The following is a 27,596-nucleotide window of genomic DNA, read 5'->3' as shown; positions in this document are numbered from 1 at the left end:
TAGCGGTTGTCTTATATGCTCTAGCATTAAGATTTCAAGTGAAATTTGTGCCTTGCATTAGGCGATTGCAAGACAAGGACAGCGCTAACGATGTATGAATGCATCACTGAAGCAAACATTTAATAATTCACAATCACATGAAAATATGCCTTGACTCAGCAATGTGCCTCTGCTCCATAGAGTGGTGGAAACAGCCATTCCTCTACTCAAGGCTTGGTTAAGATTCATGACCGCCCCTGAGCATTCCTTCTAACAAGGTCTTCTTGAGAAATCCCCTTCTACCCGATGCAGTGGAAACAGTGCATGGGGACCAGGTTAACTGCTATATTCACAAACATGCCTTGACTGAAACCTTTACTATAAGCAGTCCTCAAGGCCTGTTTTTTTTTTTTTTTTTTTTTTTTAGAAATGAAGCTCCAATTGAATAGCTTCTCAAGTGTAGGAGAAAGTTTCCTCGCGAATCGCAAAATGGCAATGACACTAGTATGGGGACACCTTGACCTCCTCTCCACTTGCAAACATAGGGGGCATAGCAACGTTCATATGCTGTGCAGACTTTATCCTACGGCATACCAAGCCTTTCATGAAAGTGGATACAATAAGGATTCACTCACCCACTCTCTAAAGCATCAGCTCTGTGAGAACCTCAATCTGTTTGACTCTAAAATACTGGCACATCCTTTCAGATACGACCAAGAGAAGCCTCTTGATGTCCCTGCGGCTGATGCCGAGCATGAATAAATGTTGCCAATTGCAGGTTTCAATTGCTGTAGTTGATCATCGCATTATGCTGCTGTGGTGTAGGCACATTTCTAGTCGTCACCGGATACCTCAGCAGCATTTCAGAGTGTACGGAGTGCCGAGTTGCAGCAAGCATTTAAAGCCCAATAACAAATGAAGTATGAACAGTGGTTTCTCCGGACAGTGGTGCAATTGTGGGCAATATCATATTGTAAATAGAAAGATAGGGGGCACCGGATGCACAGTTTTGCACACAGAACATCTGTGCTGCACACAGCAATGGTTTAATGATTTCCTGAGGGTATGTATGTCTTCAGACGCATGGCACTGTGGGGGGGGGGGGTTGTCTCTTGAGCTGCGAAGGAATATTCGCAGTTGGTGAAAGGCACGGCTTTTCAGGTATGCTTAGAATTATGGCTCCCAGCTTGCTTGGACACCAAAAGCTATCACACCATTGTTGGGCATAGAGCAGCTTGGTAACGCGAGGCATGCGGCTGGAAGTTCAATACAGGAGGATTGGAAGGCGTGACATCTAGGCGAAGCCACACCAATGACCCTCTAATGTCAAGTGCACCAAGCAGCTGCCTTAGCCAAGATCAAAAGCAAAGCCAGCAAAGCATCTATATCTAATGTGCCTGCATTGGCTGCGTATCGCTGCCTACAAGCAATGCAGTACACCAACTGTTTTTGCAACCAGCCACACCTAATCTGGCTCAGCTAAATCGACTGATTGATTTCCTGCTTAGCCAATGATGCTAATAGTGCTAGTGTGGCCTCCAATAGCAATGCTGGCAATTATGATGTTAATTCCTCGGTGCCAGTTTCGAAAAGCCATTCTTTGCAGGAACAAGCCCCTTATCGGAAGATTTAGGGCAGTGATCATGCAATCAAAAATTAGCTGGGATTTAGATTTAGATTAATCCAGTAGGTTGCGTAAGCAAAGCCGACATAGCTTCTCTTTCTTTCTTCTTTTTCATCTCTAAAGGTCAAAGGTCAAACGTGGCTACAGGCCGGGTATACGCAATGGGCTGAAACCTCACGTGGTATTGCTTATGCAATAAAAATCGGAAGTCTTCTGGCAAAATCAGAAGGGTTGTCATGCAGGCATCTGCAACATGCATTTCCCCACAAGAGTATCCTTGTCTGTGGAAGCCATCACGCAGAGCAAACTTGCTATTAGTCCTTAAATGTGTACCGCAGCTCAGCACTAAGTAGGTTCCGAAACATTGCTCATATATACAGTGATAACTTGAAATGTGCAGCACCACAGAAGTATGTGGTGATCAATTACAGCACTGGAGTTAATGACAGACCATGGTTATGCATACTTGGTGTCAGAAGCTGGGATATCAGGAGGGTAGCCAAAGCCATACCAATGAAACAATAATGCGGCAGAGGTTCTGGGTTTACCAGGGTTGGCCTGGGCTGTCACTCAGCGAATGCTTCAGAGAACAGATCTATGCATACTCACTGTATCCACTTTCGTGAAAAGCTTATTAAACCCGCACAACGAAATGCACATAGCGAGCAAATGATATGACGTCCACCGTACTTACAAATTGAGTGGTATGAGGAGCCCCCAGTGTCACATAATTCTAGAAACCTGGCTGAAACCGGGTGCAGAAACATAACACAACAAAATCTGTCTAATCAGCATTCGCCACCTTCATCATTAAGGTATGACAGACACTAAGCACAGTTCACCATCATAGCACTTCTGATATATCCAAGCCATCTGCAGAAGCTACCTAGCTTGCCACATGAACATTTCAGCAGAGACATGACTTTTTAAGGGTCAAATTATGACAATTACCAAATTCTCATGAGAAAACTGAAGTTTACAACCAAATTAGCACCTTTTTCGGAGTTCACTGACTGAGAGTGAGATACGCTTTTAAACTTCTTTTCATCAACTACAACCGTTTAAGGAAAAGGTGTCATCAAGGTGTAAGTAACCCGAGTTGAAGTGCAAACAACGAAATTTCGGAGGTGAGGGGCAGACTTTGTGGCATAGCAAAGGTCACCTACTAATGCTAACAGTAGGCCGCCTTGATTTGATTCATATGGTTCAACATCCCAAAGAAACTTCGGCAATGAGATTCAGCCATTGTAGGTTGCTCTGGACAATTTCGACCATCTAAGCTTCTTTAATGTGCACTGACACTGTACCGCACATGGGCGCCTAGCATTTTGCCTTGATCAAAATGTAACCACCCCGGCTGGGATCGAATCCAGGTCACCCAGCTCACTAGTCAAGTACCCTAAACACTGAAACCACCACGGCAGGGTGTAGGCAGCCTTGAGGCAGGGTTACATTTGCAGGCATGTTTTGTACAAGCCAAGCTGCGGCTCGTGAGTAGCACAAGGCTGCTTGCAAAGTCCAGGTGCGGCTCGTGGCTCCTTGGCATCTGACCATTGCCTCACCATCTGCAGTATTTCTGCCTCTAAAGATGGCTTATTTGTTCTGTCCACTTTAAGTTCCAATTCACCTACTGTTTAGAATTCTTTTGAACAATGAAAGTGATGAAGCCAAAACAATGTGCCACCCTTACGGACACATCTAACAGAACTGCTCAGGACTGTAACCATGCCCATTCGAGAACTTCAATCTGTTTGCTTTACGAATGGGGCAGCAGAGGCATATTAACAGACATTTCATGACTTCTTCACTGTGACCATCAGATTTGTTAAATGAAAAAAAAAAAAAAAGACATGCTCAGCATTTTACTTTGCACTTTGTGAAATGTTGCCTGTTTAGACAAGAGTTCTCATTAAAGGTATGACAGCCGTTGCTGTAGGCCTGTAGCTGCAGAGCTGTCTGAAATATGCCTGCATTCTACTAGCCTAATTGTGCATGGAGCTGAGCCTTAGCAACTTTCATGGTGATGCAAAGAGGTATTTGTCCATGTTAACAACTCTGCCTTTCCATAATGGCACAGATCAGCGTCTCCCCTCCCACTTGTGCTGTAAGCCTTCCTGACACTAGCACATACTGAAAGCAAAAGCGATGGCAGCAGGCAATGCGATATATGCCAACAGAGACTCACGTTCAGTTGCTTTTTCTCCGCACATATAGTGAATTACAATCCCAGAACTGAAATGGTCTACCCGCTCCGCAACAGAACCCGTGCATCCAGTCCATACTGTGTCCCGACTCCGCATTTGGAACTCGTGCACCAACCAACACAAGTAGGTGGTGTCCGTGGACTGACAGAGGAAGTACTTGTCATTCCGTGCACTAGCCTGTGCTTCATATACACGTGCCGTCTGTTTTTAAACCTGTAATAGGTCTGCATTTCTCCCGCTGCTTCTAGGGATGGCGTTGACAAACAGTTTATGCCATTCTTTAGTACAGCCAAGTGTGGGCAAGCATAGTAAGATTTTTTTTGCACTACTATCAAATTAAACAAAGTTGCAGTCCACCATTTTCGCAGTTTCAGAGTAGAGGAATGACTTCGAGTTCACAAATAGCACATAAAGATGGTTTCTGCGCATAGTTTGAGTCGCACTCCGAGGTGAGGTTTATAAAAACATTATTACATACTACTGCTGCTCTAAGACTTGCTGTCCTCAAGAGTGAGCACAAGTTCATGACAGCAATCTGCATTCATAGAGGGTGCAGCTGAACAAATACTCAACTTCCAGCCGGTTCTGTAGGTTTCGGCAGAGCAATCCAGACTGCTCCATGGAGCGATCTTGGCTCAGCAATCGCTCCCCATCTGCATTTGGATGATGGGACCTGTGTTCCAGATCTGCATTTCGAATACAGTTGCTCCAAAAAAGAGCAGAAAACATTGTTCTGTAAGTAACCAAACTTTGCGATTGGGATTCACTATTAGTAAAGTATTGTTATCTGTCACCTTGATCTGCTCATAATTTAAGTAGCATTATAAAAGTCTGTGATCCTGCTAGGACCTCAGATCTCACACCAAGGATTCAGTGCCCGTAGCAGGCACAACATGCATCTAGAGGTGCCAGATAATGTAACCAGTAAGAAAAGTTACGTTAACTCTTTACCTGCTAACAGAGCGAACGGTATGTTCATCATCAAACCTTTTTTTTAGATTCTACCTTGTGGCAATGGCAAAAGGCATTTTGAGTCCACTGGAAGTCTAACCTAGTACAGTGGTGATGAACAGACCCCTGACCCTGCCATGTGCCAAGGCGTAAATGTGCTTCACCTGGAATGCACGAGTGAACAACTCGAAGGCTGGAAGCTTGAACAATCTGTTTCCAGTAAACAGTGACATTGTTTGGGTAGTTACGTTGGAATACTAAGCAAGCACTCTGCCTGTAGCTTCACCTACTAAATTTTCACCCAAAGGTATGTCCAGTAAACAATGTCTGCAATGTCTGTCCAGAAATAAAATCACGACATATTCTGAGGACTTCAATCATCACACTGACTTTTTGATGATGCCAGTCACCTTAACATGAAATGTGGCAGCTTATGGAACCCTCGCACATACGAAACACACAGAGAAATACAAGCCAAAGGCAGCCTGTCATCAGCATATTGTCAATGGCTTTCACTGTGCCACCAAGTTTGTTCCCCAACCACCCTGTGAACATGCAATGATCGCACCCCAACTCGGGTTACGCACAATGGCTCCTTGAAGGAAGCAGGAGCAGTGCACCAAGAAAGGCAAAAGTTCGTCCTTAGCTCCCATTATGCCAACTCTGAAGAATGCGCAGAGTCAGACCAGAAATATGAATTTTCACAAGAGAATTTAGTCAAGCGCCTGTTTTCACCTTTCAACTTGTGCTCTGGCTGATCTAGGTGGAATTCATTTTGCATTCAATACTCAAGTTTTGCTTCAACAACTTCACCATATTTATCAGGACTGCAGTGAAACTGCCTCTATTATCCACAATTTTTTTTTTTTTTTTTTTTTTTGCTGAAGCTGACGTGGTGAGTAGGTGGTCTAGTTATACAATAATTTTTTCGGGCTGCTAGAGCCGACCAGAAAAATCATTTCTGTGAGCTTTATATTTTATATGCACTTTGTAGGTTTTGTGGATTACTTCAGTCAAGACAGAAGGTATGAAAAAAAAAAAAAAACTGCCAAGCCAATACTGCCGAAAAATAGCTCATAAACTTTTTTTGCTGTCCCTTCTACTACTAAAGGCTCGACAATGGAGCTTTAAGTACGGTTGAAGCTGAAACAGTGTCGTCGCGTGTTCGCCGGCTCCATATCTCATGATATGCAAAATTTAATCGAACATAAGAATAATGAACAAGCCCTGTCGTAATACAGGTAGGTTTTACCGCTTATTAAGTCCGTGTAGTTTCAACTGCGCAAGCGCTGGAACTTCAACTGCAGCGCAACATAAGGCCCGGGTCGAGGCACTACGAAGTGGCCCATTCTAAATTCTTGCCGAAGGCCGAATCGCAGTACGGAGTCTGCACCGTGCATCCCGCAATGGGCTTACGAGTGCTGATTTGTAAGGCATATGTTACTATGATCGGTTAGCTCCTGCCACTGTCTCCTTTCCAAGACCCTGCAAGCGCAGTCACCCCCCTTTTTGTACTCAAAACCAAATATTCGTTTGTTATAATGAAATGCGGGTCTTGGTGTTTACGAGCTAGGGCTGTGTTGGCATGCATGACGAGTTCTGCGCAAAGTTTTCGGGATAATGTAAAGGAAAGAAGGAAATTAACTTACCTCTGAGATGCCAAATGTTTCCCGGGTGGTGGCCGCCCTTCAATAGTCCCGTCAGCGTTGTTTCCAGTAAAAGCGCACGAAGATGCACTATCTGTCGGGTACGCGGGGACACTTTTTGCACACGTTTACAAAGAACCTGACCACGCCTCTGCACATCACACGGGCTATTTTATTGCACTCTGTGCCACTGTTACCACTGTGCCTCGTATATCTCGAGAGCATGATGACCCCAGCAGCGCAATAAAAAGGCACGACCCAAACCCAAACACCCACTCATTTTGGTTATGGCTGGCACTTCGACCAGCTTCGGCTGCTTCGGCTGGTTCCGACTTGTTTCGGTTTCGGAAGCCGCTTACTCGAGGAGTAGATGAGGGGCTATGTTGATAAGACATAAAGCTACGCAGGAGACGGGGCACAGAAAGGTCTGATCCATTCCAGTTTACCTCCTTTCTGTGTCCTGTCTCCTGCGTAGTTTTGTGTCTTCAATACTTTGCCACTCGCCTCGATTAACAGCGGCAAACACGGTATCGGGTGGTATCGGCATGTTTGTCATGTATGCGCGCCTGTTTGTTTGCGCATTCAGAAATGTGGCGGTGCTAGCGAAAGACCACCATGAATTTCGGTTCTTTTCTCGCGACGCTGGACAAACTGTCCACGTGCTTGTCATGAACGTCAGGTTGACCGCGGCATTGAGGTCAAAAATGCGATGCTGTGGTTTGGCGAGCCGGAGCCACCGGAGCTTTGGCCCACAGGCATCGCCAAGTTCCTTGCTAAAATTCCTGATCAGAAACAGCGGCAGTGGCCATTCTGTTGTGTGTTTAGATTAGAAGACTATGTATGGCCTTCTACAAATCGAGTGATTTGTTTAGAAACCGAAGACGCCGAAGTGCTGGAACACTGTTTCGTTATGGCTGGTAGTCATCTATGGCTGTCAGCTTAAACTGATTACCTGCGAGAGATACTTACTTCTGTGATGTGTGCCTCACTACTTCCAGTGTTTAACTCTTCAATGGTGACGAAATTCTTAATGCTAGCTTATAGCAAAAGCAAGGGCTGTTGCAAGAACTGTTGTGTGAAAACGTGACGTGTCAAGTCAGGCAAGATATGCGACATACAAAAATAGCTTACCGGTCAAGCTCCAAGTGAAGGAAGTGTAGGGTGTTTGCGTGCACGTTACTTCAATTAAGCCTTCATAAAACTAGCCATAGAAATATTTCGTCGTGTCTGTGTGGCCTACAGCATATAAAGAAGCTAAGGCAACCAAGCTGCCGTTTCCATGCAGCACTGCTGGTGGAAACTGCACTGCAAGAGTTGCACGTGCAGCTGAATTGTGCAGAAAAAGAGAGCCAGGCCGGTTGGTTCATAATGAGTGAACAGTGCTTTAAGATAGGATGGGAGAGAAAGAAGCAGAATTGTCATCTTATTTCCCATCCCATCTGTTATTGCTGTTCAGTCATTTGAGGATTGTCTTTCTGTGGTCTTTACAAGTGATATATGAGCTCGTAAAGTTCACTACTGGTGTCGACTGACATTTCTGCTGTCACATTTATTTTTCCTTCTACAGAAACTCCAAGCAAATACTTCAAACTTGTGATGCCTAACTGATAGTGGTGATATTGTGCAGTTTTACTGTGTCACCTCCATTCATATGCAACATAATATTAGGGCGATTTTCGTCGCCAGTTTGACTGTCAACTACATGGCAGGCAACACATCAACGCAGTGCACACAGCCTTTGTCATGCATCTATGGTATGCATGTAACTTTCAGAAACAAACAGTTGAAAAAGCAAATGATGCTATTAGATGTAGTTGCAGTAACTCACTTTTGACATTGTCTTACAGTGAGCTTGATATGTTGACTAGTTCGTCAACATGCATGTTGTAATATAAAAATTTCAGCATAATGAAAGGAAGCAAGTAGTTTTCTACTAATGTTGAAAATATACTGTATTCCAAGACCAAAATTGCAAACCATGAAAAAGTGCCTGTCGCATATAATCATGAATTATTACATGAAAGCTCCCACTTTGATCTCTTCCATATTTGAAGGGTTTTCACTGTCTCGACAAGTAATTTTTTAGCACTCAAGCATGTAGATGACCACAAAGTTGGCATGCTCTTGCAGAGCATGCGTAGCCTCTGCGAACCCTCACTGGGTGCGCAGATGTGCACAAAGGTTTATGGCAGCTCACATTCGCTGGCTTTATGTGCCTCTACAAGCTCTCACAAATGCGTGTCCAGTCCCACAAAGGCTTGCATATTCTCATGCATTCCTGCACAGTGGCTGTACAGGCTCTCATAATTCATGTTCAAACTCACAAGAACACATTCTTATACATTCAGATTCTTACATCTTGTACAACTCATGCAGTTTTTTTCAGTAGAGAGCGATGTACAACTGCTTTCCCTCACCTGCCTTTCATGATTTACTTTATTTTGCAGAAATTGTTATATTTAGTATGTATGTGCAGCCCAAGATAATGCCACTGCACTAGTCTCCTGTTATTTATTACACAAATAGTTTGCATTTTAAGCACAGCAACAAAAAGGAGTCACAAGATCAGCCAAAGTTTGCAGTTAGATTTATTTTCAAGTTTGCAAGAGAACTATGGAATGCTGGTGCATGTGCAAGTGGGAGTAAAAGGAATAATGTCCGAACTGGCTACAAAAATCTAGATTAAAGCATGTCTTGTGAACACCAGACTTCTGTTTCCCACTACATACAAGGCTGCATCATCCACTGGAAGACCTACAGTTGCAGGCACAACTACACACTCTGAGAGTCTTCTTACCACATAAGCATGAAAATGTTCGTCAAACTCCACTGTTTCAAGCTTTTGAGTGTACATCAAAATGTTCCTGTTTACTGAATAAATATTCGTGATGATGACAAAGTCTGGCTGGTCAGCAGAAATGTCCATTACCATAACATTGCCAACTCTGTACACAGTGTTGCAAATGCAAGTGGATACCAGAGAAAAAATATCTTGGGCAATCATCTCATTAGCAGAGATATAGACCTGTACATCTGCAGGAATGTGCTCAAAGAGTACTTGCTTGCATCCTGTTGTTTGCCAGGTCTCAAAGCTGCTGTTGCATGCCTGCAAGTACATCTCATGCCCTTGGTGACGCTTTGCAAGAGTCACACAGATGTCCTTGAAGTTCCTTAACTTCCTAGCTAAGTCCTTAAAATATTGATGCTTGGCTTCATATCGCATTGCCCAAAGCCTGCACAGTGGGCCATACATCAATATATACCTCGGATAGTGAATCAAGTAATGCATTTTGCATGGAATGGCAACTGATGGGAACATTTCCTTGAAATCAACACAAAAACATGTTATCAGGCGTTCAAGGTAGGCAACATGCTCAACTTTCACCTGCTTGCTCATTATAATGTCAACTATTTTTCTGAAGAGGAGATAGATTCCCCACACTTTGTGTCCTCTTGGCACACATTCACCAACATAAAGTGGCAGATAACGGAAGAAGCAGAAAATCTGTGAGGAGTTCCCCTTAAGGGCAGAACCCTTTTGCAGTATTGCATTAGACAGTTGTTCTGGTTTATTCCTTCTGTCATTTCCTAAGTAGACATGCTCAGCAATTGCACTGTTCAGGGATTCTAGAGTGAATACACTGTCTTTCACGAGTTGCCTAATTACATGCTGTAGCAAGAATGGAATTACACCTTCGTGTAGGTCATGCATAATGTCTGGAGGAAGGTGACGAGTAGGATGAAATCCAGAGAATTTCACACTGCATTCACCTCGTACACCATAGAGTGACAAGGAGCTAACGCCACGAGCAAGTAAGTTGAGGTGCTGGGTGTGTAGATCAGGAGTTCTCTCAGTAAAATCTGATGAACGGTGCTTGGCTGCAGTCTCACACCGAAGTGCCATGCAGTGTCGGCATATCCTGCCATGAGTGAAATTACATTTGAACCCTCCAAGCCGATGCAAGGATAGGTTATCCCCTGTGACAAAGAAAACCGATCCTCTTAGGATATAGCCATTGACAGTGATTCCTGTGCTTTCAAGACAGGCTATATCATGAACTAGGGGTTCAAGCACTTTTTTTAGCCCATATTTGTTCACATGATGTTCTTTTGCAAGAACAGCTAAATGAATTGATGAGAGCTTTGACCTATTGTCAACTGGACGGTTCAAAACTGTGTAGTAAACTGCCATTATCTTATTTTTACCTCGCCTACTTCCAAGGGGATCACACAGTTCAAATTCATCAGTATAAAGCTGCAGGCAAATCTTCGTGACATCTCCTTGAAAGTAGTCATGAATCTGGAATTCCGAGCCATCAAAAACATCTAAAAGATAGTCTCCCGGTTCCTCCATATTTCTCAAGGGCAAATCAATGAAGGAACCCTCAAAAAACTGCTCTAGAACCTTGAGCACTGGTACATAGCAGTAAGTCTCTTTTTTTCCATTTGGCGTAACACCAAGGCAGATGCTTTTTGGTTCAACAAAGGGGAAGGAGTATTTCCAATAGCTTTCACGCTCAAACTGACTTAGCAGCTTTGACAGGTCTTTCTCAACAAAGGAAATAGCATTGTCACTGGTGGCATCAGGTGAAAGAAAATGCCTTGAAAATTGCTCCAGATACATTAATACATCAGCTGATATGTCCTGAAGCGTAGCATCTGGAAGCCGTTTCCCCTCCTTCCACTTCAACTGTAGGAGTGCAAACTGCTTCATCAAATTCGGTTGTAGGCTTGAAGAGAAGGATTCACTTTGGTTGCCTCCTTCCAAGCTGTCAGGGTGATTAGATTGGGCATCATCAGTCATTTCAATGCTGTCTCCACACATTTGCACACTGAATGCAGACCCTGTGTTGTTGAAGATTTCAGAATGGCATCTAGAAACATGCTTGCGGTAGGTGCCGTAAGAAACAAATGTTTTCATACATCCACAAAGACCGCACAACCAGTTCTTTTCACAGCCATGGGCAGCATGTAAGTGACGAAATAAACATTTCAACGTCACAACTCTTTTCCCACATCTGTGGCACTGGAAGAAGCGGACCCCAGGCATCTGCAAAAACAAAATACACACATAATAGATGAGGAAGCTGATAATGGATGCAAACTATGTTCAACAGCATTGCAAATGTAGCACTAAAAAATAAGTATGTACAAAATAAGCCAGGAAAGTAAACAAAAATGAAAAAAATGGGTAAAAGTCAATGGGAATAAGTGAAAGCAGAGAGTATGCATACATTATCATTGGTAGCTTACACAGTGAAGCAATAATTAGGGGGGACCGTTGAGCTCTGCCGCTAAGGGAATACTGTGATAATGCTTTGCACACACAGTTGATGCTTTTCGCAGATATTTTTCGTCGTAGCTTTTCTTTTTCTCATTTTATTTTTACACCTATATTTAGCATCAGCAAACATTGCCTTTTCATTCTAAGCAGCTTGACATCCATTTTTCATTTTTTTTTTCAGTTATATCAATTAAACAATCAATGTACACTATCGATTTTTCAATAACATCAAAGGGGCAACATTAACATAAGGGTCCTGGTGTATTTTGACAGATTTGAACATACTGGCATATAAAAAAAAATTAAAGAGCACTGCATAATCTGCATTGGAGTAATGTGAGCTGCTGTTGGTTGCTTTAGCTTAATTCAATTGTTTACTCATTTTAGTCTTTGGTACTTTCAAATTATGCGCCAATCCCTTCCTATGCTCTTTTTCAGTTCTACTTCCAGTTGCGTGACATCACATCCTTGACGCCACCGCAATTAACTGATTTAAGTATTTCAGTATTTGATACATTCGAATGTGGCACCAAGCCATTTACTAATGAGATCATTTTTGCCTTTACTTTTACCTTTTTCCACCTCTAATTAATTACCTAATTAACTTATTGGCCTAATTGTTTTTGGATACAACATTACGTCACCCATTATCGATTGACATCACTAATTAACCTGTACCACTTCTCAATTACAACTGCTGCAGACAATTTTGCTGACGCGGTCTGCGGACAGAAATCTGTGAACATATAGCGAAGTAATGCTTTTGAATTAAAAAACTGAACCAGGCAAAAACCACATCATTCGTGTATGTGAAACGCTATCGCGTCATACCCCTAGCGGCAGAGCTTAATTGTCCCCCCATGCTTTTTTTTTTTTTTTTCTTTCTACTCGGCTCCCGATTGTTCCCGCACGAGGTGCCGACTTCTTTTCTACCGAACGAGGTGTATAACCTATCGCTTAAAACATTACTGCATCAATCGCGATGAACGTCTACAGCGCGAGTAGCGTGCGCACTCCTGTGTTTGAATGCTTCTGCTCGCTGCTTTGGAGTCGGGGTATCTTACCGTGATGCACGATGTTAAGCGTACCGGCAGAATTGACAAGACACGCACAAGTTCCTGCAACTGACAACTTATGATTCGGCACGAATACACATTGCCTAGCGCCGCACTACTATGTGAAAAATTTGCCTTTCGCGTGGCCGATGGAAATTGCCAGCGTAAATCCACAAGCCGCGAGTAGCATGTGAGCGCGTCGGTGGGTGCATCATGACGACCAATATATTGGCCACACTGCTTTCGACAAAGTTCTAGAAATACACCGACAAATGCATGCCAGAAAGCTCACTATTTGTGCCATCGGAGGCTACTTTTATTTCTGTTTTCACCAGCCCAACGCTCAGACGAGAGGAAAGTATGCTGAGCAACCCGTCCCTTTAAAGCACTGTTATAGTTGCACCAAAGCTGACTTACCTTCAGTTCGGCGAAGTGAGTCTGGTCCTTTCCTCCCTTCGCAACGTCATCACACGCCCGCTCTTACAGGAAAAGTGCGATAACCACAGAACTCCTTGTCGTACCTCGAAAACCCTATGCCGTGCCCTATGCTAGAGTGAACTCTAGTCTAGTTCACTCTACCTGTGCCTCCGTGCTCAGAGCAGCCATTCTCTCTCTGTAGCCACGATGAAACGACCACGTGATCCTTCTGTGCTTGCTTGTACCGCGCAGAAGCCGAAGGGGTGGCGCTGTCGGCACCCGTATCAATGTATTAATTCTCATATTTTCGAACCACGCTGTTTCCAAACAGCTATATAAGAACAAAAAAAAAAGCTAACAACAGCACGACATCACGCGGCACCCCTTCGCAAGCCAAGGGCTCACAATATATATCGGTTCCTGCCCCTTTTTATAGTTTCGAATTCGGTTTCTAATCACGTGACTTCATAGCATCTTCACTGGCAACCATGGCATTTCGCGCGCTTCGCGATTCATAGGGACCACGTGATACACCTCCATAACGGCATTGCAACGGTCAGAGCTGCGCTTGCGGGAACTTGTCTTTGTCTTTGTTAATTGTCTATTAACATTTACATAAGTGCGTGCGGCGACACTGAGATGTCGTCCGCTCAGGCGTCAGCGGTTACCTGCCTGGTGACGGCGGGTGTGAACGGCGCTAAGCGAACGCTATCGCTTGCGGAGCCGAACTTGCTAGGCCTACGAGCGTCCATAAGCAAATGTGCGCTCCTGTCATCGGAAGTTGACGCCTGGAGTGACAGAGTTCAGGTAAATTTCTTTCCTATAACTCTTGATAATTTGACAAGTCCTGCAGTGCGTTCGCGCATAGTGCATTGTCATGCGCGCGTTGTTTTTTTTTTTTGTTTGCCGAGTTTGACAGAACTTTTTTTTTTTTTTGTTAGGTAATCGGTGTGCTTCACACGAGCGCATAATTTCGATTCTGGTAGCGGAATCACAGTGCGCACTGTTGCTTGCTAGCAAATTAGCTCAGCATTTTGTTTTCTTGTCGTTATATTTCGGCATGTTGTCTCCTAGAGCTGGGAGCATGACAAGCGGCTTTTATTTGTTATCACGCACCAGCAGGCTCACTGCCCGCCATTCGAGACAGTGAAGTGTAACAGCTGCTGTAATGATGGCAGCTTGCAGTTTACCCAATGCATGTCTGCTTGGCGCTAAACAATAAAAACTGAACTTTCTGCTGGGAATTATATATATCGTAGTAAATTTCGCCTAAGGATTGTTACGTCGCGTCCTTTTATCAGCACGACGTGCTGTGAATGGTCCTCCTGTTCGACATAAGGTCGCGGACAGTGCCGTCAAATTTTTAGACAGGGTTCAGTGCAAAGATATGGAATATTGACTTTATTTTTAGCTCGTAGAGGTTCTGTTTGCGGCTTGGTTCACGCGCGTTCATCGGTTAGTTGGCCTGGGTGAATTTTGAAGACCTTAAATATTGCAGATGTGTTTTGCCGTGCAGTCTCTCCTGCCAACACACTTTCAGTGGGTCTGAAATTCTGGGTGCGCAGAGTCATTCACGTAGGCTAATGACGCTACGATAAGCTGAGTGGGAATTAAGCCTGGGGACACTATATATGTCCTTTCCACATATCATAGCACTTTGCCTCGTACTTCATGCCTGCAAAAATTCTGAAGTGAAATAAGCATGGCACTGCAACATTTCTTAGTTTAGTTTGTTATCGAGTCAGGTTGTTGGGGAAAAAGCGGATGCTTAGTACAAGCTATGCTATAACACTGAAATGACAGTCAATCCCGTCCCGTCCTGTTTCTTCTTCTTTTTTTTTTTTAATCAGGTGCAAACTGCATGAGTATTCGGGTCCGTAGTAATTTGGTGAACGAACTGACAAGTGGGTACACCGTGTGCTGAAGGTCCGTATTTAAACCGAGCGGGCTTTTCATGTGTGTCTGGAACCCCCAAAAGTGAGAGGGAGAACAAAGGGCGGAGGAGTAGCTGCACGTTGAATGCGGCGAGAAGGCGGGAGGGAAAGCTATTGTTGGCATAAATGGCAAAGAGGGAGGGGACGTGAGAGTGAGGAGATGAGCGCTGCTGGAGCAGCAGCGAGCAAGTGGAGAAAAGAATGCGGGCGGCTCGGCGCTTCGCGTACCACGCGTGCATGTGCGAGGCCAGCTTAGGATCTGTGAATGCCAGTTCGCGCTCAAGTAACGCAATAGATCCGAAGCACTTGCTGTCGGGCGATAAGCAAACCGATTAGCGGCAAAAGGCCAATGGATATATGCGACGCAAAATGCACGCGGCTGTCTCTGCGCCCTCAAGATGACTGCGTGGATTGCTACGCGCGAAACTCCGATAAAACGGCTGGAGAGGACAGGTTAAATATTGGTGCCATGGCTTTTCAACCACCTCATTGCAGTGCCTTTTAATGATCCCGCCTGCACAGCGATCTGCTTTAAATGCGTGCAGGTCACTAAATGATTGAGCATTATAATTATTTTTATGTGCCTTGTGTAACAGAGAAAAATTTATGAAATAACCTATTTATTTGTTAGTTTAGCCCTTGTTTTAATACTGTTCACAACCCTGCCTGTGCTGTACATTATGAAATTTTAGATTGTGCTTCATCTTTTCTTTTTTATTTTGTGCAGATTCTGGACAATGACTTCAAGGAATATATAGATGTGTTAGATGGCGATGACATCCCAGACAAGTCTGTAATTCGTGTTCTAAAGCGGTCATGCTTTCCATCAACTGAGTACTTGGAGGTGTGTAATATTTCCTGCTGTGCTGGTAGAAAGTGTGCTAATGCATTGTGTTTTTCTTACTTGTTAAAGTATTTAATATCCCATACTCATAGAGCTGCATGTGATATTATGTTGCCACAGTATCAATGCTTTCTTCTTCCGATCTTCAGATGGTGTAAGGCTTATGCATTGCTATACACTTGTTACTGATGAATTCTTGTGAACATGACAAAAAGCGGGATCTCTGTATTATAACTAAAGGGGACCAAATATACAATGGCATGAAAGGAGAGATCAATATAGCAGGATAAGAAGAGGAGTCAAGTTGATATTGGTAGACCATGTTAGAACATTGCAAGATGAGCAAAGACTGCAGGTTCACCTATTGAAGAAATTACAGCATAAGAAAACAGAATTTATACCTACACTATTTTGCCAATGTATGAAGGAAGCAGCAACAGAAAAGTACCCAAAGGTGATGATAGTCCTTCCTTATGTCATGGTCCTTTTTGCACTGTTCTTGCATAATTAGCCGTAAACATGGGGCCTGTCGGTTGAGCTTTATTCTCTTTGTGGTTATTCAATATTAACTGAGGCTGTATTCATGTTGCTATTACTGAAATTTGCTTATACTGTTGTTGGTCTCCCCTTGTAATGCATAAGTACGAAGTTTTGTATAGCAATGTTGGAACAAAATGAAGCTTTCAAATTTCACAGTTTGGTATTCAATAATTTGATGTTCAAAAGTTGCTTTTCAACGTGAAATATGGTGAAGCTTGCCACTCACTTAGGCGAATAGTCTTGACAAACCATTTGTATGCTTGCTGGCAGTTTGATATTTTTGAACTTGTCTTCTCAGTGCTTTGTAATTGGTCTATGCGTCTTCTTGTCTTCTGTAATTGGCCATGCGACTATTAAGGCTTCTCTCAGCCACCATCATCAGGGTACATTTTCTCATCTGGTCGGCAAAACGTGCTGAACTGAGGAGCTTTAATCTAGAGACGAAACGAAGTGCGGAGTTCTCATTATAAGGAAAACTAGTCCTCTATGCCCCCGCTGTTATATGTGATTTGGGGTTCATATGAATTCATAATGAAACAGGGCAAAACAGGGTTCTGTGTCCTCGTTTCTCTTGTGTATTAAATTTTGTGCTGTATCATTATGAAACTCAAATAAGTAGTGTTTACTGCTATTCATGACGGATGTGCAGGACATAACATTATAAGCCAACTGTCTCAGAGTAAATTTACTTTTCAGGAAACCTTGTCCATGGCCTCCAGCACTTCACAGCCTACTCCTGACCTGTCCTTCAACACTACTACAATGTAAGCAAGCATGATTATTGTGCTGCAAACCAAAATCCTTGCCATACATTTAACAGCAGCCATCCACCTAGAGCATTTCATGTGACTGATCTGAGATATTGTGAGCAGGATGTGCTACAGTGATTCAGTTTCTCCATTACAGACAATTCTTGTCCATCCTGAGCTCATAATCTTTTTACCAGAATGGCTGGAAAGCATTGTCTCGTAAACTCAGTGGCCGTCCATCTTTTATCCACTGCCGCACTTCTTTTACCGCTTGATTGCCTTTAGGTACTTTCGCATTTGCTTTAGACATTGCTAGCCTTTGCAGATTGAGATTGACTTGAACAATTCCTATGGTTTTGCTCGATCTGTGAGGCTACTTTCAGTTTAACCTGCTCATGGCACCTCTGTTTCTTTTAAAGGATTCTGGCTGGTGTTCAGTGAGCAGTTTACTCCAAATGAGTAAACTTTAGCTTTAAGTTCGACTGAGCAATGCTGAAGCAGTCAGGGCTAGGACTCCTTTCTCTTCACTAAATATATGCTTGCCAGTGCTTGTCACCTATGATTGGGACAAAGCTTTAACATGGCAAGTAGTCTGTGAAGCATGTAACACTAAAAACTGGCTCATGTCAGTAGGTTTACCTAATGCATTGCAAGCAATCAATTACTTGTAATAAATTGTGTTTTATCATTTAGTCAATAATATATATTATAATGTTAACAGATACCTGATTATGGCTAACCTAATGCAGACTTTTTTCTTCATAACTTTCTTGTAACTGTCGAGCAAACCAGTGGCTTTAGAGGATACCTTGAGAACTGTACAGTGAGCTAATAACGTATACAGCCTTCAGGCACATGGGTCGCATCTGATGCGATAAGATAAGAAGAGAGGCATGAGATCCTTTCACAATCATTGCACCCAACAAAGCATCTGCCTTAAATTTGAGAGGTGCTATGTTTGATCACCAGGTGCCCACAGGTACAGCGTACAGTGTTTTCCTCTGTGTGGTGCTTGGTTCAGGGGAGACTGCAAAAGTGCAGGTACTAACATGGCGTACCAGTTGACTGCACTACTTCTTTCCATTGTCACTGCAAAACAAGCTTTTCAAATAGCCTGTTCTAGTGCACTTTTAACACGTGTTGATGTGCTTGCATACGAGAGGTCTGTAATTGCCAGATCTGCAGCATACACATGATCTTTATTTCTACTGAGGGCTGCTCCCAAATTTGCCTCCTGGCTTTGATTTGTACTTTCTGGCCATTTAGCCCTTTATTTTATTCTCCTTGTATGTGACTTACTTTGCAGGTGCTTTCGCTGGTTCAGAAAAAGTTAGGTCTAAATGGTCTTTTTAGCTGTTTGCCTACATTCATCATGGAATTGCAGTGCTGGCAGACGAGGCCAAAGGGAGAATACACAAACACAACTGCGCGGAACTTTGAACTTTATTTTTGGGCATGTTTTCATTTACACTTTATATTTAACATAAAGGCATCAACACACAAGCACACCTACAAGGCAGATATGACAATCTCAGTAGCCACAAAAACCAGCCCAAAAAAAGCAGGAAGAAATGCCAAAGGCTGAGTCCACAGCACCAATGCCGCACAAAACATTAATGAGGTTAAATACGATGCATAAAGACAAGAAAAAAGACAAGGCATGATAACCAGTGAAGAAAAGCAAGGATGAGCCAACAATTGACAAGGCAAAATTCATGAAGAGGTGAAGACGCATAAAAAGAATGTAGGCCAACAAACAACACTCCAAAAAACTTCAATAAAAGCAGGTAGAAGAAATTCATAAATGAGGCAATGATTAACAGCCAAAAAACGCAATGAGTATAGCTAAAATCAGGTCAAGGGATGACGTAAGTAAGGCAACAATAAACAGGTCAAAAAGAATGAGAGGGGTACAGAAATATTTTTTAATATAGCTTGCAATGCAGAGCAATCATATTGGCCTGGGCAAGAATGTGATCTCTTTTTCCATGGGGGTGACTTGAGGCATGCTGATGCAACCTCCTTTCAGGTTATCATTATGCTTCAATTATTTCCAGCATCAGCTGGTTCATGCTTTTTGCCAAGATTCTGGTATTCACAAAGTTTGAAGGGTGGCTCTCGCAGGGTGAGCAGTCAAAAGTGTGGATGGCCAAGTTGCTTGATTTTTCTCTTTTACGTTCAAGCTATGCTTTTGTTTACACAGTGACCTGTCTGCCCAACATAACCTTTGCCGCAGGAAAGAGGAATAGAATAGACTGCTCCTCTGGTGTATGAGGCAAACAGTTCTTTATACCTCGTTGTGCATTTTTTACTTTGTTCGGCTCGTTTATCGTCACATTTAAACAGTCTGGAAAGGCAGTGAAGAACGGAAAAAACTGCTTCAACTCCTACTTTTTTCCCATTTGTTTTAATATTGTGGGTTACGTGGTGAATGTATGGAATGATGGTAAGTTTTTGTTCCGATCACTTTCATTCGACAGTTACTTTTTTTTTTTTTTTGCATGGCACTGAGTATTTTCTCGGCTATTGAAGAGACAAGTGTTGCCGAGTGTCTGGATTGAGGGCATGATTTCGAAATCTTGCCTCTGAGGAGTGCTCACAAGACTTTGCTAACGCGTTACTGAAGGCGGCTTGCACAACGCTGTAGTTCAAATGAAACCTTTGGCATTACGCGTGGGGAGGAACCACCAGGGGAGGGGGCATGTACATTAGCTTCTAGTATTCATTCTTCATAATCCGGCCCTGCTTGGAATGCGTGGAGTCATAAGATAAGAGAGGCTTGTTGGCTCTTGTACCTAAAGCCGAGTAAACATGTTCTGAAGAAAACTGCAACCTTTTGGGAAGTACTATCTACTTATCCCAAATCCAGCCACACAGAGTGGAATGGCTCACTCGTCATCCAAAAACAGGGTATCTGTATAGGGTCATGTACCACCCCATCTTGAGCAACTTGCACCTAGCCAGGCATGATTGAGCCCTCAACACAAAGCTGAATAGTTTATCAGTTCTCAAAATCTTCAATACGTGGATGATTATGTAGTTCTTTTAGACAGCCACAATAGATGATTTCTTGCACCAGGTTGACAGTGTTTTGACCGTCTACAATCAATGCTTATCACCCCCGATTTTAACACATGAGATCATGGAGGATGGCTTCATTCACTTTCTTGAGCTCAGATTGTGGTTTTCTCCAGAACACGTTTTCTGGTTTTTTGAGCCAAGAGCCAAGAAGTCAGTCTTACCTTACGACTCTGCACATTCCAAGCTAATAAAGAGAAACATTGCACAGGGAGCTTTCAAATGCAGGTTAACCAAGTCTTGTGAGCACTCTTTAGAGGCAAGTTTTCGGAATCATGCCCTCAATCCAGACACTCAGCAACACTTGCCTCTTCAATAGCCGAGAGAATACTCGGTTTCATGCAAAAAAAAAAACAACTGTCGAATGAAAGAGATCGGAACAAAAACTTGCCATCATTTCATACATTCACCACGTATCCCACAATTTAAATACAGTTGAGAAAAAAGGAGTTAAAGCAGTTTTTTCTGCTCTTCACCGCCTTTTCAAACTGTGTAAAAGCGACAATAAAGCTCAATGAAGTAGAGAATGCATAACAAGGCATAAAAAACTGTTTGCCTTATACACTACAGGAGCCGTGTATTCTATTCCTCTTTCTTGCGGCAAAGATTACGTTGGGCAGACAGGTATAAACAAGACTACAGGAGGATAACTTAAGCATAAAAGAGAAAAATCGAGCAACTTGTCCATCCATTCTTTTGCTGCTCACTCTGCGAGAGCCACCCTTCAAACTTTGCGAATACCAGAATCTTGGCAAAAAACATGAACCAGCTGACACTGGAAATAACTGAAGCATATTGACAACCTGAAAGCAGATTGCATCAGCATGCCTTAAGTCGCTCGCCTGGAAAAAGAGATCACATTCTTGTCTGGTCCAATATGATTGCTCTGCATTGCAAGCTATGTTAAAGAACCATTTCTGTGCCCCTGTCGTTCTTGTTGACCTGTTTATTGTTGCCTTACTTACATCATCCCTTTACCTGATTTTAGTTATACTCATTGAGCTTTAGCTGTTAATTGTTGCCTCATTTATTAATTTCTTTTACCTGCTTTTATGTATAGGCTATTGAAGTTTTTTGGCATGCTGTTTGTTCGCCTACATTCTTTTTACGTGTCTTCACCTCTTCATGAATTTCGCCTTGTCAGTTGTTAGCTCATCCTTGCCTTTCTTCACTGGTTATCATGCCTTGTCTTTTTTTCTTGTCTTATGTGTGGTTTTTAGCCTCATTAGTGTTTTGTGCGGCATTGGTATTGCGGGCCCAGCCTTTGCCATTTCTTCCTGCTTTTTTGGGCTGGTTTTTGTGGCTACTGAGATTGTCATATCTGCCTTGTAGGTGTGCTTGTGTGTTGATGCCTTTATGTTAAATATAAAGTGTAAATGAAAACATGCCCAAAAATAAAGTTCAAAGTGCGTTTATGTATCCTCTCTTTGCCCTCGCCTGCAAGCGCTGCGATTCCAAGATGTTCGACAAGCACCAACTAGCCCAGCAACACATCCTACCTACATTCAGTTTCACCACTTCGGTTCTTGTAGTCTTTAAAGCTGTCTAGGGCACAGGTTTTCTCAGTTAGGCACTGCTGCGACACAACTCTGCCACTAATTGCACCATTAAGTTCGGCTGTCAACGTGCAGTTCAGCTTTGTACATATGTTGGAAATGCCTGATACTGAAACTCAACAACAAACACCCTGTCACTTTCATTTTTTAGCTGTACTCTGGTATGGATGTGAAAGTACTCAGAGTTGCCATTAGTTCGAATTTCTTCTCATTTACTTTCAGGCATACCGCAAGGTGTTTCTGGCATTTTCTGGCCTTGAGAAAAATTATTTACTTTTTTGTGGTTGTCCTTGATGCTATTTGCTCCAAATGCATCCAGTGCCCCCGTAGACGAGGACCGCAGCTTTTTGTTATTAATAGTTTTACTCGGCCACAGCGCTGGATTAAGGGTAGGGCTAAGGGTTACTAGCGCAGAGCCTTGTCTCTGAGAGCGTGAGAATTGGCCCATTTATTCTAACCTGCTTCATTATAGAATAACAGATTATGAAATTTTCGAGACAAATGGCAACATCTGAAGCAAGACAACCAGAATGGGGATGTGGGGGCCTGCCTAATGTGACTGTTTAGCATGGCTAGCTGACCAGGAAGACCTTGGTCTGCGAGCATGTGTTAACCACCAACTTCAGGGCTACTTTGCGAAGTGATATGCATTTGCTTACAATTTGTGCAAGTTTTTTTTTTTTTTCTCGTCCAGCCAGCCAGGGGGGGGGGGGGGGCATCAAAAGATTGCAGTGTGGACAATATATGGTGTGAACAGTAAAATGTCTCTTCAATTCTTCTCCATCTCTCCAATAGTTAAATTGATCCATATCTCCCACTGAGGGAGAGAGAAAAAAAATCCATACCACATTGCCTTATGGAAACGTCCCTCGTAATCTTGACTGTGGATTCATGGTTGCATTTGTGTTCTCTGTTCTAAAAGTAACCCTGACGCATTTCTGTTAGGAATCTCATCGATTTCACTTTTTTTTTTAATTTGGTGTAAGTTCAAATGAAAGCCTTGGGCATTACGCGTGTGGAGGGACCCCCAAATAAAAAGGGGGGGGGGGGCTATGCACATCAGCCTCGAGCATCCATTCTTTATAATTCGGCCCTGCTCAGCCAAAGCAGCATGTTTGAATGGGTGCTTTGTTTCACTGTGTGGCTGAATAGTTGTGTATGAATAGTAAATCTGAACAGAATTCAATGTGAGTTCTACAGCTAAAATTGAGACGAATCCAAGTTGTATATTCATACAAAAAATTCCATTTAAATTTACAGCTTTATCAAAGCCTAATATCCACTTTGGGGGTGTTAACATGAATTCAGGAAATTAATTTCATGGACATCAAGTTATACATGTAGGAAAATTGTGTTTAGCTAATGATGCCAAAATGGATTAAAATACTATAAATTTCAAGGCATGATGTGCCAGTTTCATATGAACCATGGTCTCTTAGTTCAGACATTGTGCTTGCCAAACTTTGCTTAGCCTGTGATGTTGTCTAGTGTTACCATATGTCAGCATTATGACCACAGTCACACGAATGGGCTGCTAACAACTGGACTTTTCATCCTATGTAAACTAATGGCAGCAGAATGGTACATGGCATCAGCTCAAACCCTGCTTATATGAAGCTCATTCACAGACATCATAGGCATAACTGAAGCCTCTTGGCAATTATTTGAAGTGTGAAAAATGTTTCAGTACAATCAGTATGCTTCCTGTAGTTTACACCATATGCTATGGTTTCTTTTAATAATTGAAGAAATGAATAGACTGGCTATTCGAAATCGTTTAAAATTCACACATCTCTGTGGTTAAGTCCACCCACTTTCTTGCAGTTCATCTCAAACTGATGTTTTCATTTCAAATGCACTTTTTTCATGTCAGTCCTCTGAATCTCATGCTTGTTGCCAGATATCTGCATTTAATTACTAGAACAATGGTTTACCTTGGTACTGACTTAGTAGACGAGTGCATGTATCACTATGCAAACCATGTAGGGAGCGTCCTCCCAAACAAGTGATTATTGCTGCTGAAGTGCAAAGACTTATGGAAGCCAGTCAAGTTTCTAGGCTGGCGCTACCTTACAGTTGAAACAGTGCCAAGGGCAAGAATTAGTGTTGCATCAACTAGTACATGAGACTGTGAAATATTTTTGAGTTGCAGAGTAGTATACTTTGAACAAAATGCCTTTGAAGACGCACTGCAGCACTTTTCGCCAAAAAACTGGCTTTCAGCAGAAACATACAGTTTTTCATGCTGCGAACTCGGTTCAAATTGGGCAGAGAAAGCCCTTTTTCGGCAGATGTAGATGAACCTTGAATTTAAGACAAGCAAAAACCCAGAGCAAGAAAGAGTTTGAAGCATTTTTAATGCTGTGTGGTTGCCATAGTACATGCACAAGCATTTCTTATATCAGTTCTCAAGAAAGTTGCTAAGTAAATGCAGGAATTAGAGTTAACCGCATCTGGTTGGCAATTGTGTTTTACCTTGGTCACCATCTTTCAGGTTTTTTCACCTTTGTTCTTTATTACGATTTCATTAAAATTTAGCCTTTATTATACATATTTAAATATAGCCTTTCTCATCCCATTTTCTTGCTGTGTTTTATTGTCATAAATCATCAATGCAGCATTTTCCCCACCTCTGGCTTGCAAAACTACCGCATTGCCTTATACATCAGTGAACCTACACATGCTTTTCTTTCACTTTTTGTTTAGCTCGGAAGATGATGATGGCCGAGACTTTGTGCTGCCAGAGATCAGTTTCTTGGACTCAGCGATGATGGGAGAAAGCCCGCTTGGCTCATATGTGACTATCAGGGTCGTTGACATCCTCTTTCAAGAAATGGTGAAGCACACTATGTGAGTTTAATTTTACTTTGTTATTCATATGTGCTTTCTTAAACATGACACCAACTACATGGCCAGCAGTCTACTCAAGGTTCGAGCATTGTTCCATGCCTTGCAGATATAATGGTACCTAAACCTACCACTTTAAAAAATAGACAGGAGTGCAATGTAGGAGTGAATGCTTAGGTTTTGTGATGTCATTCGAAAAGAAGGCTGTTCAAATAGGAGACTGATGTACTATTATAATGTCGCATTTAGAAACTAGTTGTTTGGCCGTAATACCAGTTAACTCCTTTCTTATATTCAGTACTGTGTTCCAATGTGCAAAACTCTTTCAACAGCTACCCATCAAGAAAATTTTATCAGAAAGTCGGGTTGGAACTGATCAAGCGCTACCCACAAATTCGTGACAACTGTGGAAGTGGACATGTAAGTTTTCAAAAGGAACTGGCTGCTACCAGTTATGGTGATAACAGAGCACTTTAGCAGGATGTGATATCATACACAGTGTAAGAGAACTTTGCTTTGATTCAAATTTCCAGGATTCATGGGTTGTCCTTCTCAGACAAAAATTCAAGAATGAACGACGCAAGTTGACAACAGACCGGGTAACTCTCAGCAGGAAGAAGTTTGGACGAACAAAGCACAGAAGTGCAGAAGATGACGTGACTGATAACGTGCGTCGAGGAACTGTTGGCAAAGTTTTGGTATGTCTCTGTGGTAGTTGCCAACTTGGTTCATTTTGCATTACATAAATTTCTATTTTACAGGCACAGGGCCTAGTCTTAAACGCAGAAGATGAGTACAGCATCACTCAACATGAGGCTTGGTTGTGCGCGCAGTGGACGCGACCAAACATTGACCGGTTACAAATGCAATGTCGGCTGCAGCTAACCCACGCTGCCCGAATCAAAGACTTGGCGCAGATACCAGTAGCCATCGCTGTGGAGAAATTTCCATATATTCAGGATGTTGAATGGGTGCGTAATTTATTAAATTTTTCTTAGTGTGTGAGTTGTAGTCGCGTTTTCCTGATTTTAATGGCAACATTGTTTTGAAAAAATAACATAACAATGTCATGCACAGTTATATTCAGTTCATATATGGAGCATTTTGTATTAGACATGTGATCTGCTTTATGAGACGATATTAATCATGCTTTCATGGTAGTGTAATTCTTTTTCAAAGTATAAGGGCATTTGGTGCAGTTAGTATATTTATACAAAAGCAGCAAAATCATACTGTTGATAGCAGCATAGTGGGTAATCTTTTTTAACTGTTTTACATATGCCTGTCTGCCCTGTACTGGTGGGTTTTACACCAAAGCAGACAGGCTCTGCATGACAAGAGCTTGATGGTTAATAAGTTATCTAAAATCACCTAGCCAATTTTATTTTTCGTTTTGATAAACAATACTGGGAAATATCAATCTATTAACATCAAAGGTGAGCCCTGTTTTAAATTTTCTTGATTGGCAGCATGGCTCAAGATACCAACTGTCAAAAATGTGCATTTGAAAGATTGTTGAATTTTCTCTGCAGCAGTGCATATTTATATAATTTTGATATATGTAATGTAAGCAAAACCATGATAACTAAATTAACTTCATCAATTATGCAAAAGAAATGCATAAGCAATACATGCACAGCTGCCATTTTATGAACGTACAATGCTGGCTAGCTGACTCGGTCAACTGTGAAAGGTGTATTTTTCGTGTTCAGTGATTTGAAACAGACTGCCAATTAAGGAAATTTAAAAATGCAGCTTAGGTTTGCTTTTAACAGCCTTCAATACTGCAATATTTTTCCTTACAAATAAATATTGATCAGTTATTTTAGTTAATTGTCTAAGCATCAAGCTTAAGTATTTACATTATCTGTCTTTGTGTAAGAACTGTGCACAAACTGCATAGACATAGTGTCTTTCATAATATTTGAAGCACTTTTCACAATATCTAAAGTAAACCGCGCCCTAGACACAGCTCTAAAGACTGCAAGAACAGAAGTGGTGGAAGAGTAGGTAGCGTGTAAGCTCCGCCTTCAAGAATATGATGGAATATTTTAAATGCTTCCAGTCCACGGCTTTTTGGATCCTTATTTGCATATGTCCAGTTAGCTGTTTGCTTAATCTCTCGTCTTTTTATTATTTCCATTGTTGCACATATTTATCATGATGCAGGCATCCTGTGACATGAAAGAAAGACAATCCAACATAGATATCTATAAAGCCTCCATTTAACTAAGCCTTATGGATGTTCCTGTGTGGCCCATTAGTATCGTGTTTTACTCACTACTCGAGAATTCTGCAAGGTTCGATTTCCATACCACCTTCACATCTTGAAGGCGAAGCTCCTAGTTTGTGTTGGGAAAATTGACCTAATTGCGAAGACTGACAAGTAAATGTAATGCTGCTGTGTTGATTATTTGATGAGAGGACCGATTGGAATGATTTTAACCCATACTGCCATACATAAGATGTAGTCAATCTAGCAAAGGTATACGGATGGTTTTTCTGGGGAATGAATTTAGTATTTTAGATTTCAGAACTCCCGTGAATATATTTGCATAAGTCTGTGTCAATGGAGGGCTCATGCTGGTTCAAAATATCTGCAGGTAGTAACATCAATCAAACTCGAAATAATTTAAAGTGAGGACTAGTTTAAGGAGCGATAGACAAACTCTTTCGACTCGTGAGGTTGGGGGATGTTGATTAATACTTGAGAAAGGGCATCAATACTTTCCATAGAAATATTAGTGTAGAGGGTGCCATGACATCGTGTCAAGAATACATACATATGAAAAGTTGGACGTATTAATAATAAACTTAATTATTTGGAGGATGTGAGGTTTGTCTTGCAAGAATGAAGAAAGCTGGTAGGAGGTCTACTACGTTTTTAT

General features: G+C 42.2%; 2 protein-coding genes across 2 annotated transcripts in view; both read right to left on the bottom strand.

Moving 5' to 3' along the window:
• LOC146194900 (uncharacterized) overlaps positions 1-27,596 on the bottom strand; it is a 65,452-nt gene that overhangs the window by 16,322 nt on the left and 21,534 nt on the right. The gene's annotated exons all lie outside the window — the stretch shown is intronic.
• Positions 8,969-11,229, bottom strand: LOC146194901 (uncharacterized). Its single transcript, XM_084595950.1, has one exon. It carries the CDS (start codon positions 11,227-11,229, stop codon positions 9,082-9,084), a length of 2,148 nt encoding a protein of 715 aa, XP_084452076.1. The 3' UTR covers positions 8,969-9,081.

This window comes from Amblyomma maculatum, chromosome 3, assembly GCF_055883805.1.
Source record: "Amblyomma maculatum isolate TAMU_Amacu chromosome 3, ASM5588380v1, whole genome shotgun sequence".
NCBI lineage: Eukaryota > Metazoa > Arthropoda > Arachnida > Ixodida > Ixodidae > Amblyomma > Amblyomma maculatum.
The sequence above is the reverse complement of the archived record's forward strand: the minus strand, read 5'-3'. Positions and strand labels throughout refer to the sequence as shown.

Bases quoted from the DNA above. Each gene is read 5' to 3' on its own strand.
- LOC146194901 (XM_084595950.1), bottom strand. From the start codon at position 11,229: ATGTGTGGAGACAGCATTGAAATGACTGATGATGCCCAATCTAATCAC.